Source organism: Chelonia mydas, chromosome 2 (genome assembly GCF_015237465.2).
Source record: "Chelonia mydas isolate rCheMyd1 chromosome 2, rCheMyd1.pri.v2, whole genome shotgun sequence".
In the NCBI taxonomy this organism is placed as follows: domain Eukaryota; kingdom Metazoa; phylum Chordata; order Testudines; family Cheloniidae; genus Chelonia; species Chelonia mydas.
In genome coordinates this window covers 60,064,023-60,078,774 of record NC_057850.1, presented here as the reverse complement: position 1 = coordinate 60,078,774, position 14,752 = coordinate 60,064,023, and the positions used below count along the sequence as shown (strand labels likewise).

Sequence of the window (14,752 nt, the reverse complement as noted above, 5' to 3'; positions counted from 1 at the left end):
GGACAGTTCCTCAGATTTGTCACCTAAAAAGAATGGCTCAGGTTTGGGAATCTCCCTCATCCTCAGCTGTGAAGACTGATGTAAAGAATTCATGTAGTTTTTCCGCAATTACCTTATCTTGCATGCTCCTTTAGCATCTCGATCATCCAATGGCCCCACCAGTTGTTTAGTAGGTTTCCTGCTTCTGATGTACTTAAAAATGTTTTTGCTGTTACTTTTTGAGTCTTTGGCTAGGTGTTCTTCAAATTCTTTTTTGGCCTTCCTAATTTTACACTTCCACTTTTTAAAGATGCCTTTTTGCTTCTAACTGCTTCTTATACTTTGTTGTTTAACCATGGTGGCACTTTTTTGGTCCTCTTACTATGTTTTTTAATTTGGGGTTTACATTTAAATTGAGCTTCTATTATGGTGTCTAAAAAGTTTGCATACAGCTTGCAGGGATTTCACTTTTGGCACTGTACCTTTTAATTTCTGTTTCACTAACTTCCTCATTTTTTGTGTAGTTCTCCTTTCTGAAATTAAATGCTATTGTGGTGGGCTGCTTTGGTGTTTTCTCCCTCTTCCCCCTCCCCCCCAGGGATATTAAGTTTTATTATGTTATGTTACTATTACCAAGCGGTTCAGCTATATTCACCTCTTGGACCAGATCCTGTGCTCCACTTAGATCTAAATCAAGAATTGCCTCTCCTCTTCTGGGTTCCAGGACTAGCTGCTCCAAGAATCAGCCATTTAAGGTGCCAGGAAACTTTATCTCTGCATCCCATCCTGAGGTGACATGTACCCAGTCAATATGGGGACAGCTGAAATCCCCCATTACTATTGAGTTTTTTTTATTTTTATAGTCTCTCTAATCTCACTGAGCATTTCACAGTCACTATCACCATCCTGGTCAGTAGTATATCCCTACTACTATATTCTTATTCTTCAAGCATGGAATTACTGCCCATAGAGATTCTATGGTACAGTTTGGTTCATTTACGTTTTTTACTTTTGACTCTATGCTTTCTTTCACATACAGTGCCACTCCCCCACCAGCAAGAGAACTAAAAGCATCAATGCCTTCAAAAGGTTAACTACTACATTCATTTTAGAAGGCAAAGATTGGGCAACCGTGAAATCTGCTCTTGGCAGCAATAACCTTGCCGTTTATTGAATATATTCCTACCCCTCGTTTTCTTAGTGAAGTCACTGAGAAGGTAGTGGTACCCAAATTCCAGCAGCACTGTCATCTTCATAATCCTGGATCATTCACAATCAGATTCCGAAAAAGTACCGCACAAACCCTCTGGCACTGGTGGACAACGCTCTTTTGTCCTTGGGCAGGAAACAAGTTCCTAAGGGTATGTCTACACTGCAACTGGAAGCAAGCCTTCCAGCCCGATAGAAAGACTCACATGAGTGGGCCTCGAGCTAGCATGTTAAAGATAGCTGTGTGGACATTGCAGCTCTGAATTTGAAGCCTAGAGGGTCGGGTGGGCTTCAGAGCTTGAGCCCCAGCCTGAACTACAACATCCGCACTGCTACTGTTAATGCACTAGCTCATGTCTATCTACCTGGACTGGGAGGATTGCTTCCAGCTGCAGTGCAGATTTACCCTAAGTTTACAGTACTGTGTAGATCTGTCACTTGACACCAGTGACCATATGGTGCTTTTGACATGCAGTATCACAAAGTACTCATTCTATTCATTTGTTTACCACACAGATCCCAATACCAAGAACACCACCAGTGCTGCCTCACCCAGACCCATCATGCCATGGCCCACAAGACTCAACACTCTCTCTCTCCCTCTTCATCATGAGGAAACTTGGGAAAAATAAGAAGCCATGGACTTCAGTGCTGTCAACATGCACATGGCAGTTATTCTCCATTAATGCAGCCCATCACCATATCCCAACGCGTGGAACAGATCCACAGATGGATAAAGCTGCTAGTTTAAACTCAGCTCCACAAAAGGGGTGGATGGGGTTTTAGTAGGAAGGGTGGGGGAGAATTGGAAACTGGATATTACTCTAACTCTATCAACTGTAGGAGTAAGACAACAGGTTGCCAAATTGGTACAAAGCTTTAGGTTTGAGGTGGTTTCCTCATAGCTCCCGAACACAGATTGCCACAGTGATAAGGAATCCTCATTTGGTCAAAAAACTAACCTCTTTTTCCTTTCACATCTGAAAGGAGGATTTTGATTGATCTGTACTTTTATCACCTCCTAGTTAAACTACTTCAATCCACAACATGGACTTGACTGTAACCCCACATGAAGACTGCAAATGATTCAGAATGCAGCAACACACTTCAGATATAATGGCAGACATGAGCATAGCACACTGGTGCTTCACAAGCTGCTGGCTTCACTCCTGAAATTAATAGGAAGTCAAAATCTTGGTCTTACTCAATAAGCCTCGAGGGTTTGGGACTTGGCTGTCCCAGCCCAAGTTATGGGTATCCATAGAATAGTCAAATGTAGCAGTCATGTATGCCTCCCCATATAAACTGCTTCATAGCCAGTCATCTCCAAATTGGACATATCATCATTGCAGACCCTTTCATTAAAAAAATTATACTTCACACTTACCTGTAGATGACTAGCAATGAAAGTCCAATCATCTGTACCATTTTGTTCGACCAGCTTCTTTAGCTTGTCATCCTGTAAAGACATAATATCAGCTGAGAAATATAGCATTTTGGTATGATATAAAAAGTAAAGTTACCTGGTCAAGTGTTACCTCATCACGTGTCCATTTTACTCTGTTACATATCTTCTTCAACCCTTTTTGCTGTGGTACTTCATAGTCATGATCTGCATACTGAAGGTCGTCATCTTCTTCCTCACTGCAGAGTACAAACAGAACAGTTTAAACAAACTAGAAATATATTTTAAATTAATATTGACCACCAACTACTCAAGAAACCAGAGAGGATGTTGGTTGTAATCTGTGCATCTGGTGCATCTCTGGAAGATATCTAGAATGAAGTATAAAATTTGTAGTAACATAAAGACAGACAATTGTCTTATCCAGTATAGTATCCTTCCTCCTCATATCCTATGCTTCAAAGGTAAGTAATAAACCCCACAAGGAACCTAGTCAATTTTGCAAAGCTGTATATTGTGAGGAATAGGCAGAAAATTCCTAAAAGCTTAAAGATTTGCTTAAACTGACTATTTAAGCGTTTTTAAATATAGCATCCAACGATGTGTCAGCTATGCATAGCAAATAACTAGGTGCATTAGGGCCATGACAAAATGGTTTTCTAGGCTAGTAACCCCCAGATTAATGCCATGTTTCAACTTTCTTAATTCACACACACACATCCTATGATATGTACTCCAATGTACACAAGTGCAAGTCCTAGGTTAAAACACCAGTTAAAGAATGTACATTTTTAAAAATACTTAGGAATTTAACAGAGTATATGACAGTCACACTATCAGTTACGGCAGGTCCCACGCTTTGTTTAACTTAAGGATGTTGCTCAAGTGGAAGCAATGTCTTCTAGGCTCTCTTTTTTTCTTTTTTTTTTAATCCTTTCATGATCACTAAATCCAGACCCACAAAAATACATTGTGCTATACAGTGTCAGTATCAGAACCTATATAAAATGCTTGCTACAAGCAGTAACCAGCATATCAGAGCTCACAACCAAGCCTGAACCTTTTTACTGTGAATCTTAGAATGGAAGAATTGCAGAGGAATAATTCAGTCTCTGAAGGTGGGAGGCAGGAAAAAACTATGAGATACACACCCTTATCTGGGAGTCAACTGAAGGAAGGATAATAGCCAAGCAAAAGTAAAAAAAATCCAGTGGAATCCTGAAAAGTCAAACTGAGACCATGAGTAGGGGTTCCATTCAAAAAGAAAAGAAAAATACAAGAACTAAAGACAAATTATAACTTTAGATGGACAAAATTTAGCTGAGCAAGCAGCAGATCTGAAACTACAGTGCTGAGCTCCTTACCTGATAGTCAGAGGGTATATCTACACTACGAAATTAGGTCAAATTTATAGAACTCGTTTTTTTAGAAATCGTTTTTATATAGTCGATTGTGTCCGTCCCCCCCCCACAAAATGCTCTAAGTGCATTAAGTGCATTAACTTGGCAGAATGCTTCCACAGTACTGAGGCTAGCGTCGACTTCTGAAGTGTTGCACTGTGGGTAGTTATCCCACAGTTCCTGCAGTCTCCGCCGCCCATTGGAATTCTGGGTTGAGATCCCAATGCCTGATGGGGCAAAAAACATTGTCGCAGGTGGTTCTGGGTACATGTCGTCAGACCCTCCCCCCCCCCGTGAAAGCAACAGCAGACAATCATTTTGCGCCTTTTTTCCCCGAGTTGCCTGTGTAGACGCCATACCACGGCAAGCATGGAGCCCACTCAGCTGTCACCGTAAGTCTCCTGGGTGCTGGCAGACGCGGTACTGCATTGCTACACAGCAGCAGCAACCCATTGCCTTGTGGCAGCAGACGGTGCAATAGGCCTGATAACCATCGTCATCGTGTCCAAGGTGCTCCTGGCCACCTCAGGAAGGTCGGTCAGGAGCGCTTGGGCAAATATGGGCACAGGAACTAAATCAGGAGTGACTCGACCACGTCATTCTCTTTAGTCCTGCTGGCAGCCCTATTGCACCAGCTTCTGCCAGGCAGGCAGGAGATGAGGATGGCTAGCAGTCCTACTGCACTGTCTGCTGCCAGCCAAAGATGTAAAAGATAGATGGAGTGGATCAAAACAAGAAATAGACCAGATTTGTTTTGTATTCATTTGTTCCTCCCTCCCTCCTTCCCTCTGTGAAATCAATGGCCGACAATCATTTTGGTGAGGTCTGTCAGGGGCACCTTGAAAAGTTTAATGGAGATTCAGTCCTGTCTGAAATACTGAGGGGGAGGGATAGCTCAGTGGGTTGAGCATTGGCCTGCTAAACCCAGGGTTTTGAGTTCAGTCCTTGAGGGGGCCATTCTGTGAGACAGTTGTTTTTGTTTCTCCTTGATGTAAAGACACCCCCTTTGTTGATTTTAATTCCCTGTAAGCCATGTCGTCACTCGCCCCTCCCTCCCTCAGAGCAACAGCAGACAATCGTTCCGCACCTTTTTTCTGTACAGATGCCATACCACGGCAAGCATGGAGCCCGCTCAGATCACTTTGGCAATTAGGAGCACATTAAACACCACGCGCATTATACAGCAGTATATGCAGCACCAGAACCTGGCAAAGCGAAACCGGGCAAGTAGGCGATGTCAGTGCAGTGACGAGAGTGATGAGGCCATGGACACAGACTTCTCTCAAAGCACGGGCCCTGGCAATGTGGGCATCATGGTGCTAATGGGGCAGGTTCATGAAGTGGAACGCAGATTCTGGGCCTGGGAAACAAGCACAGACTGGTGGGACTGCATAGCATTGCAGGTCTGGGACAATTCCCAGTGGCTGCAAAACTTTCGCATGCGTAAGGGCACTTTCATGGAACTTTGTGACTTGCTTTCCCCTGCCCTGAGGCACAAGAATACCAAGATGAGAGCAGCCCTCAGAGTTCAGAAGTAAGTGGCAATAGCCCTGTGGAAGCTTGCAAGGCCAGACAGCTACCGGTCAGTCGGGAATCAATTTGGAGTGAGCAAATCTACTGTGGGGGCTCCTGTGATGCAAGTAGCCAACGCAATCAAAGATCTGCTGATATCAAGGGTAGTGACCCTGGGAAATGTGCAGGTCATAGTGGATGGCTTTGCTGCAATGGGATTCCCTAACTGTGGTGGGACCACAGACAGAACCCATATCCCTATCTTGGCACCGAAGCATCAAGCTGGCGAGTACATAAACCACAAGGGGTACTTTTCAATAGTGCTGCAAGAACTGGTGGATCACAAGGGACATTTCACGAACATCAACGTGGGATGGCCAGGAAAGGTACAGGACGCTTGCATCTTCAGGAATTCTGGTCTGTTTCAAAAGCTGCAGGAAGGGACTTTATTCCCAGACCAGAAAATAACTGTTGGGGATGTTGAAATGCCTGTAGTTATCCTTGGGGACCCAGCCTACCCCTTAATGCCATGGCTCATGAAGCCATACACAGGCAGTCCTGACAGTAGTCAGGAGCTGTTCAACTACAGGCTGAGCAAGTGCAGAATGGTGGTAGAATGTGCATTTGGACTTTTAAAAGCGCGCTGGGGCAGTTTACTGACTCGATTAGACTTCAGCGAAACCAATATTCCCACTGTTATTACTGCTTGCCGTGCACTCCACAATATCTGTGAGAGTAAGGGGGAAACGTTTATGGCAGGATGGGAGGTAGAGTCAAATCGCCTGGCTGCTGGTTACGGGCAGCCAGACACCAGGGCAGTTAGAAGAGCACAGGAGGGCGCAGTGCACATCAGAGAAGCTTTGAAAACCAGTTTCATGACCGGCCAGGCTACAGTGTGAAAGTTCTGTTTGTTTCTCCTTGATGAGCCCCACCCCCCCCTTGGTTCACTCTCCTTCCCTGTAAGCTAACTACCCTCCCCTCCTCCCTTTGATCACCGCTTGCAGAGGCAATAAAGTCATTGTTGCTTCACATTCATGCATTCTTTATTAATTCATCACACAAATAGGGAGATAACTGCCAAAGTAGCCCGGGATGGGTGGTGGAGGAGAAAAGCACCAGGAGGGGTGGTGGTGGAGGGAAGGACAAGGCCACTTATTATTATTATTACTTATACTTATTATTAAAACTTATTGAATGTCAGCCTTCTGTTGCTTGGGCAATCCTCTCGGGTGGAGTGGCTGGGTGGCCAGAGGCCCTCCCACCGTGTTCTTGGGCGTCTGGGTGAAGAGGCTACAGAACTTGGAGAGGAGGGCGGTTGGTTACACAGGGGCTGTTGCGGCGGTCTGTGCTCCTGCTGCCTTTCCTGCAGCTCAACCACACGCTGGAGCATATTAGTTTGATCCTCCAGCAGCCTCAGCATTGAATCCTGCCTCCTCTCATCATGCTGCCACCACCTTTCAGCTTCAGCCCTCTCTTCAGCCCGCCACCTCTCCTCCCGGTCATTTTGTGCTTTCCTGCACTCTGACATTGTCTGCCTCCACGCATTCATCTGTGCTTTGTCAGTGTGGGAGGACAGCATGAGCTCAGAGAACATTTCATTGCGAGTGCATTTTTTTCGCCTTCTAATCTTCACTAGCCTCTGGGAAGGAGAAGATCATGTGATCCTTGAAACACATGCAGCTGGTGGAGAGAAAAAAAGGGACAATGGTATTTAAAAAGACATTTTATTGAACAATGGGTACACTCTTCCATGGTAAACCTTGCTGTTAACATTACATACATAGCATATGTGCTTTTGTTACAAGGTCGCATTTTGCCTCCCCCCACCACGTGGCTAGCCCCTCACTCCTCCCTGTGGCTAACAGCGGGGAACATTTCTGTTCAGCCACAGGCAAACAGCCCAGCAGGAACGGGCACCTCTGAATGTCCCCTTAAGAAAAGCACCCTTAAGAAAAGAAAACCAGGTGACCATGAATATCATCACTCTCCTGAGGATAACACAGAGAGATAAAGAACAGATGTTGTTTGAACGCCAGCAAACATACACTGCAATGCTTTGTTGTACAATGATTCCCCGACTACGTGCTACTGGCCTGGAGTGGTAAAGCGTCCTACCATGGTAGACGGAATAAGGCTGCCCTCCCCAGAAACCTTTTGCAAAGTCTTTGGGAGTACATCCAGGAGAGCCGCAAATGCCAGGGCAAATTAATCATTAAACAAGCTTGCTTTTAAACCATGTATACTATTTTAAAAAGGTACACTCACTAGAAGTCCCTTCTCCACCTGGCGGGTCCGGGAGGCAGCCTTGGGTGGGTTTGGGGGGGTACTGGCTCCAGGTCCAGGGTAAGAAACAGTTCCTGGCTGTCAGGAAAACCGGTTTCTCTGCTTGCTTGCTGTAAGCCATCTTCCTCGTCCCCAAAACCTGCTTCCCTGTTGCCTCCATCTCCACTGAAGAAGTCAAACACTGCTGGGGTAGTGGTGACTGAACCCCCTAAAATGGCATGCAGCTCATCATAGAAGCAGCATGTTTGGGACTCGGACCCGGAGCGGCCGTTTGCCCCTCTGGTTTTCTGGTAGGCTTGCCTCAGCTCCTTAAGTTTCACGTGGCACTGCTTCGGGTCCCTGTTATGGCTTCTGTCCTTCATGCCCTGGGAGATTTTGACAAATGTTTTGGCATTTCGAAAACTGGAACGGAGTTCTGATAGCACGGATTCCTCTCCCCACACAGCCATCAGATCCCGTACCTCCCGTTTGGTCCAAGCTGGAGCTCTTTTGCGATTCTGGGACTCCATCATGGTCATCTCTGCTGATGAGCTCTGCATGGTCACCTGCAGCTTGCCACACTGGCCAAACAGGAAATGAAATTCAAAAGTTTGCAGGCCTTTTCCTGTCTACCTGGCCAGTGCATCTTGAGTTGAGAGTGCTGTCCAGAGCGGTCACTATGGAGCACTCTGGGATAGCTCCCGGAGGCCAATACCATCTAATTGCGTCCACAGTACCCCAAATTCGACCTGGCAAAGCCGATTTCAGCACGAATCCCCTTGTCGAGGGTGGAGTAAGGAAATGGATTTTAAGAGCCCTTTAAGTAAAAAAAAAAAATAAAAAAAAGGGCTTTGTCGTGTGGACGGGTGCAGGGTTAAATCCATTTAACGCTGCTAAATTCGACCTCAACTCCTAGTGTAGACCAGGGCAGAGGAAAGAAATGATAGAAACAGGTAGTGACTTTTGTGCCATCATGTTGAGTATGCTCCACCTACTGGAGAAGTGGTATAATACTTCACCACCTTAACTTTGCAAACAAACTCAGTTACACAGAGGAGCACACAGAGGTGTGTAATGGTTTAACTCATTCTTTTCCCCCTCCTTTACAACTGCGTTATTTTCCCCTTTTTAATTTGTCACTATAAGTACTTTGATTTTTTTATCACAAATATACATGTTTAATGATCTACAGCAAATCCTTCCCACTACTTATTAAAGTAGATTACACTCAAAGTGATGACTGTAAAATGATCACGCAGTCCTTATTTGTTTTTCAATTTTACTGTCATAAGAAATATCTAGTCTATAAAAAAGATAAAATTCAAAATTTTCAAAAGCATCTAAGTCCCATTAAAAGTCAAATATAAAAAAAGTACATATGTTCAAAGTCAATGGGACTTTGAAACCTAACTCGCTTAGGTTGTTAAGAAAGTTGTACCCAAAGTTGTAAAGAAAAAAGAACATTAAGGTTTTGGATACAACTTTCAATAGGATTTAAGTCTTATTGACTTTCAACATATAACCGTTTGGCTTTTAATGGGATTTGAGCTCCTACGTCACTTAAGTGCTTTTGAAAGCTGTACCCCAAGTCTTAATTTATTTTTTCTCCCTGCCCACACTTCTACCCCCCACCCATATACACACCCACACACTCCACCTCTTCACTCAGGCTCAGCAATTGCATGTTGATACTACCCCTTTTCACCTCAAGTAAGCCACAAAATACATTTAAAATTACAACTCAGTTGTCTCCATGGGGTTACACTCTGTGAACTGGATCTCTAATTTAAGCACTGCATAGTGGACCAAAATTAAGTTAACAACTGGCAAAAGAAGTCTAAAGCTATTACAAAAAGCAGGCTGCAGAAAAAGGGCCAGTCAGGTAATGAAAGAGACAATAAGATACTGTTTTATTTTGTATAATTCTCCCAATTATATTACAGTACAGTTAATCTAATTTCTCATTTCCCACATCAAAAAGGCATCCTTTAAATGCTTTACACATTTGAATGACTCTTTTACCAACATTAATTTTTAAAATATTAATAATTGATAAGCAAACATCTTGCTATTTAAATGGTTTACAATGAACACTTCATAAGAACCTCTAATATTAACCCCTTAAAGTATTATTCTGACTTGAAAGAACAGAAAGCTTTGTGCTTAGACCACCTGCAAATTGATGGTGACAGAGCAAACAAAGCATATGGCTTGAGGTATCTCTTCCTGTTTTAACTACTGCCCAACACACACAACCCACTGGTCCAGATACACTAGTCTTACTAATCTACAACTTCAAACACTACCGTTTCTGGGTCAAACTATTTAATACGATATTCATTTTGAAAGGCAATAAAAAAAACTAAAGCTTATCTGTTCTTGAATTATAGCCAAGGATCAGTACACTCGGTGAAAAGCCTGGCAAAAATTATGCAACACCACAGTTCCTGGTCACTGTGGCATTCTATTACGGTGAATAGGAAACTCTGGAGCAACTTTGATATATTTTTAAAATGTAACTTTTTTTTCAAATGAAATATGACAGTGATTATCATCAATTGTTATTTGACGTTAAACTCAATATATTTTACACTACTCTACAGTCCCAGTAGACCATAGGGATGGGTGGGTATTTTTGTTTTTAAGAAGCACAAAATCACACTGTAGAAGTTTCTCTGAGTAAAGCTGGATGTTTTGGCAAGTGGGTCGGACACACTTGGCACTTCTGACACCAGATGTGGGAGATAACATGGAATTATGCAATAATATTAGCTGGATGTTTCGACTAAAACAGCTAGCACTGAAATAATGTACAATGCTTACATTTAAGCTGTCAATTAAAACTCAGAATTAACATCACTGAGGTGAATGGGGCAGTTCACATCTTTGGAGCACTATTTCAGGCTGTCTACAGCCTCAGGAAGACAACAGTATCTTCTTACACTTGATTTATATGTTTACGGTTCTCTTGGCTACCATGTGCTAGGAACAATTTTTTAAAAATAATATCTAGATTCTGGAAATGGAGCATATCACAGCCAGCAGTGGATTCCTCAGCAGGGCAAGATACACACAGCTCTGCCTACAGTGGCAGTTAAGAACTATTCACTTGAACGTTCTACAAAAAGACAAATGCATTCTACACGGGCCAAAGACTGAATGTTTAAATTTCACACAGAGAGAAAAGAGTATCTACTCTAGAGTCACATATTAAAATTTCTTGTACCCCCATATCAGTCTGAAAACAAACATGAATTGTAGCATATAGGTCCAAAAGTTATATATGTGCTTAAGTAAACAAAAGGTAGTTTAAAAAAAAAACCTCAAAATGAATGGATTTTTTTAAATTTCAGTGATTATAATTTATTTGACCATTCCTCTGTAGTGTTGTGAGCTGAAACTGTATTGAATTAGTACATGAAAACAGAAAGTGAAATGGAGCCATTTAATTTCACCAAGCTGTTTGAAAGAGTAAACAAAATATATGTTAAATTTCAATAATTCTAGTAGTCAAAACACTTTTTTAATTAAGATTCTAGACTTCAGTGTCTTTTTATTATGTAGTTGAAGAGTTGGCAGATGTATTAAGAAATGAAAACTTCTCTCATTTTAAAAATCAAAGAATGTTATACAGTAACTCCTCGCTTAACACTGTAGTTATGTTCCTGAAAAATGAGACTTTAAGCGAAATGATGTAAAGCGAATCCAATTTCCCCATAAGAATTAATGTAAACGGGGGTGGAGGTTAGACTCCAGGGAAATTTTTTTCACCGGACAAAAAACTATATTTTTTATTTTATATATATACATACACAATACGCACACACAGAGTATAAGTTTCAAACAGTTTAATACTGTATACAGCAATGATGATTGTGAAGCTTGGTTGAGGTGGTAAAGTCAGAGGGTGGGATATTTCCCAGGCAATGCCTTACTGCTAAATGATGAACTGGCATTCGGCTGAGCCCTCAAGGGTTAACACGTTGTTAATATAGCTTCACACTCTACAAGGCAGCACGAATGGAGGGAGAGGAAACAGCATGGCAGAGACAGAGAGACACACCCTGTGTGTGGGAGAGAGAGATGTTCATTGCCCCTTTAAGTACGCTGACCCCATTCTAAGTACATTGTCTTTAAAAAAAAAAAAATCAGGAAGTTGAGACAGCAGCTGAGGCCAGCAAGCTCTCTCTGTCCTGAGCCCTGTCCTGTCCCCACCCTGCTCTATATGGAGAAGGGGTGAACAGGGGGCAGGAGTAGGGGGAAGGGGACACCCTGACATTAGCCCCCTCTTCCCCCCTCCCCTACACAGCAAGCAGGAGGTTCCCGGGAGCAATTCCAAGTCAGAGGGCAGAAGCAGCACATGGCAGTGAGGGGGAAGGACAGCTGAACTGCCAGCAATTGGTAACCTGCTGGGTGGCTGCCGCACAGGGAATTTAGGGGAGCGGGGAGCTGATGGGGGGGCTGCCGGTCCACCCTGGTTCCAAACCCCCACCAGCTAGCTGCAACGGCCTGCTCTTCTTGCAAGCAGTGGACAAAGCAGGCGGCTGCCAAACTATGTTATAAGGGAGCATTGTGAAACTTTAAAAGAGCATTTTCCCTAATTGATCAGCAACCTAACAACATTAACTGGGATGATTTTAAGTGAGGAGTTACTGTACCTAATAATACCACCTGGAACTCAAAGATCAAGATTCCTCCTTACTCTTGTACTAAATTAGCAATCCCAAAAGCAATTTGCACCCATTCTTGCATGTTGTGTTGTTATATGCCAACATGGAAATTTTTGTTCTGGTGTTACCAATCTGTAGCAGACAAGTTCATCCTCTATGCACACCTATTTTAATTCTCTAGCAAGAAATGTAAATTCTTCACAACTCAATATTCACTGACAGCATGTTAGCACTTACAGAAAGACTAGTAAGTCTTATTTAGCTGCTAAACGCCAGATAGACAAGGTGGATGAGGTAATAACTTTTAGTGGACCAACTTCTGTTGGAGAAAGAGAGAAGCTCCAGACGTTATACTGGGCACAATATTGTAGATGGAATTTCTGATGTTATATGACACAGTTACACACCTACATTAAGGTAGTTGATTATCTCTAGTTTCTCAGATATTTGTGTGTTCCTTGAAACAAATTACAGGGCAAACATATTACTTCCTCCCCACCCCACACACTGCAGTTTTTCAACAAGAACTATGAATTTATAGTGTATTTGTAATAAACCTGATCTCAAGAAGAAAAATACAGTAACAGATTCTTATGTAGCAACCACCAAACTATAATTTCTTCACTCCTATGAACAATATGAATCCACAGCAATCTCCAAATAGTGTGAAAAGTCAAAACCTATTAGTTATGAAAGCTATTATTAACCATTTATCCTGCTCTTCCCTTATCAACCTTCTAAACCCCCTTCTGTATTTCCTATTGGTTTTCAAAATTTTATTTATTTTTAAACAGGTAACACTATGGAAGTCCACAACTAGAAACACTGAGGATGGCAGTAACTAGATTAACATATTTTTCATTTTATATTCAAAATCAGAATTTTTAGAAGACACAGGCTCCTGCAAAATTGAGGATTTATCTAGAACAGCTCTCAGTGTCTGCAGCTGAATAAACACACTTTCTCTCATAGATCCCCAGCTACAGGGAAAGAACCCCATATAGGGGTCTTTCAATCAGTGGACATCCCAGGACTAGAAACAGTCTGTGTTTTTAAAAAAAATAGGAATTAGTGAAGACAAAGAATATTAAAAGCACATGGTTGATTATGGTCAACCCCAGCTTCCCCTCACCGGGGTGTGAAAGCAGAGAGGGGAAGGATCAGGAAGGTTATGGAAGAAGTAGGGAAAACTGGCTAGAACAACTACTGTGTGCATCCGTTGAAGTGAGCTGTAGCTCAGGGAAAGCTTATGCTCAAATAAATTTGTTAGTTAGTCTCTAAGGTACCACAAGTACTCCTTTTATTTGTGTGGGAAGAGTATCTATTACCTGCGGGGAAAGAGAAGATGAGGTTACCTTTATGTCTGTGGTACGGGGCAACATGGGAAAGACATGGATGCAGCGACTCCTGGGGGATCCAACATGCAAGGGAGATGGAGAAGTCAGGGAACACCTGTGTGGCGACAGGCGAGTGACAGAAGAGAGGGGGTGATGCAGACGGGATCGGGATAGCTGCGGGGCGCGGAGAGTGGGCAATGACAACTGAGCACGGGGAAGGACAGCTGGGTAAGAAGAGGGTCTGCGCCTCTGGTCTGGGGAGAAAGATGAAAGGGGACGAGGGGTGGGGGCAAGGCGGACTTACCTGCCCCACCTGGGCGCGGAAGATAGAAAGCGCTGAGACCGGGGGAGGGAGCAGGGATTTGGGACCAAGGCGCAGAGACACCTGAGCCAGGGCAGGCGGGCCGGCCAGTCAGGGGGCGTTACTCACCTGCGCGGTCTCTTCGCCATCCTCTAGGCGCACCATAGGGAGGGGGGCGGAGGCGGGCTGGCGAACAGAGCTGCGCGGCTCCCCGCCCGGGCTCCTCACGCTGCCCCGGGGCTCACGCACGGGCTGGGGAGTCTGTGCCGCTCCTGGCGCCCAACCCCGTCACGCACTGCGGGGAGGGAGCGGCTCCCTCTACCGCTCCCGGAGACTCCAGCGCATCTAACCCCACCCCCTCCACCGGCAGCGGCTCCTAGCACCGGCCTGGCCCGGCTCGCCGCACACAGAACATGGCTTAGCCCGGCCCGGCTGCGGCGAGAGGCTCGGGGGCTGCGGACGCTTCTTGTCCGGGTCCAAGCTGCGGCTCCAAGTCCCCGTCACAACTGCCCCGGCTCCAGCTGCGTCCCCCGCCGCCCCAGCTTCCCCCGTGCCCGTCCCGGCCGCGCCTCTCCGCCCTCTCTAGCTGCTCCGCCGCCGCCACACTCGCGGCTGGTTTTGTCCGTGCCGCCGAATCTCGCGCCCAGCCTCCTTCCAGAGTCACCGTTTGAATCTGC

General features: G+C 44.3%; 1 protein-coding gene across 2 annotated transcripts in view; it reads right to left on the bottom strand.

The window, feature by feature from the left end:
• MYBL1 (MYB proto-oncogene like 1) overlaps positions 1-14,745 on the bottom strand; it is a 45,664-nt gene extending 30,919 nt beyond the window's left edge. Inside the window, exons 1-3 of one of the 2 annotated variants that reach the window (XM_037892506.2) lie at positions 14,205-14,745; positions 2,727-2,832; positions 2,576-2,647 (exon numbers count right to left, since the gene is read on the bottom strand). In XM_037892506.2, coding sequence (XP_037748434.1) covers positions 2,576-2,647; positions 2,727-2,832; positions 14,205-14,224 — 198 coding nt within the window. In that variant the 5' untranslated portion in view covers positions 14,225-14,745. The remainder of the gene's footprint in view (positions 1-2,575; positions 2,648-2,726; positions 2,833-14,204) is intronic. The other variant, XM_043539558.1, reaches the window with a different exon arrangement.
• Between the last annotated feature and the right edge of the window lie 7 nt (positions 14,746-14,752).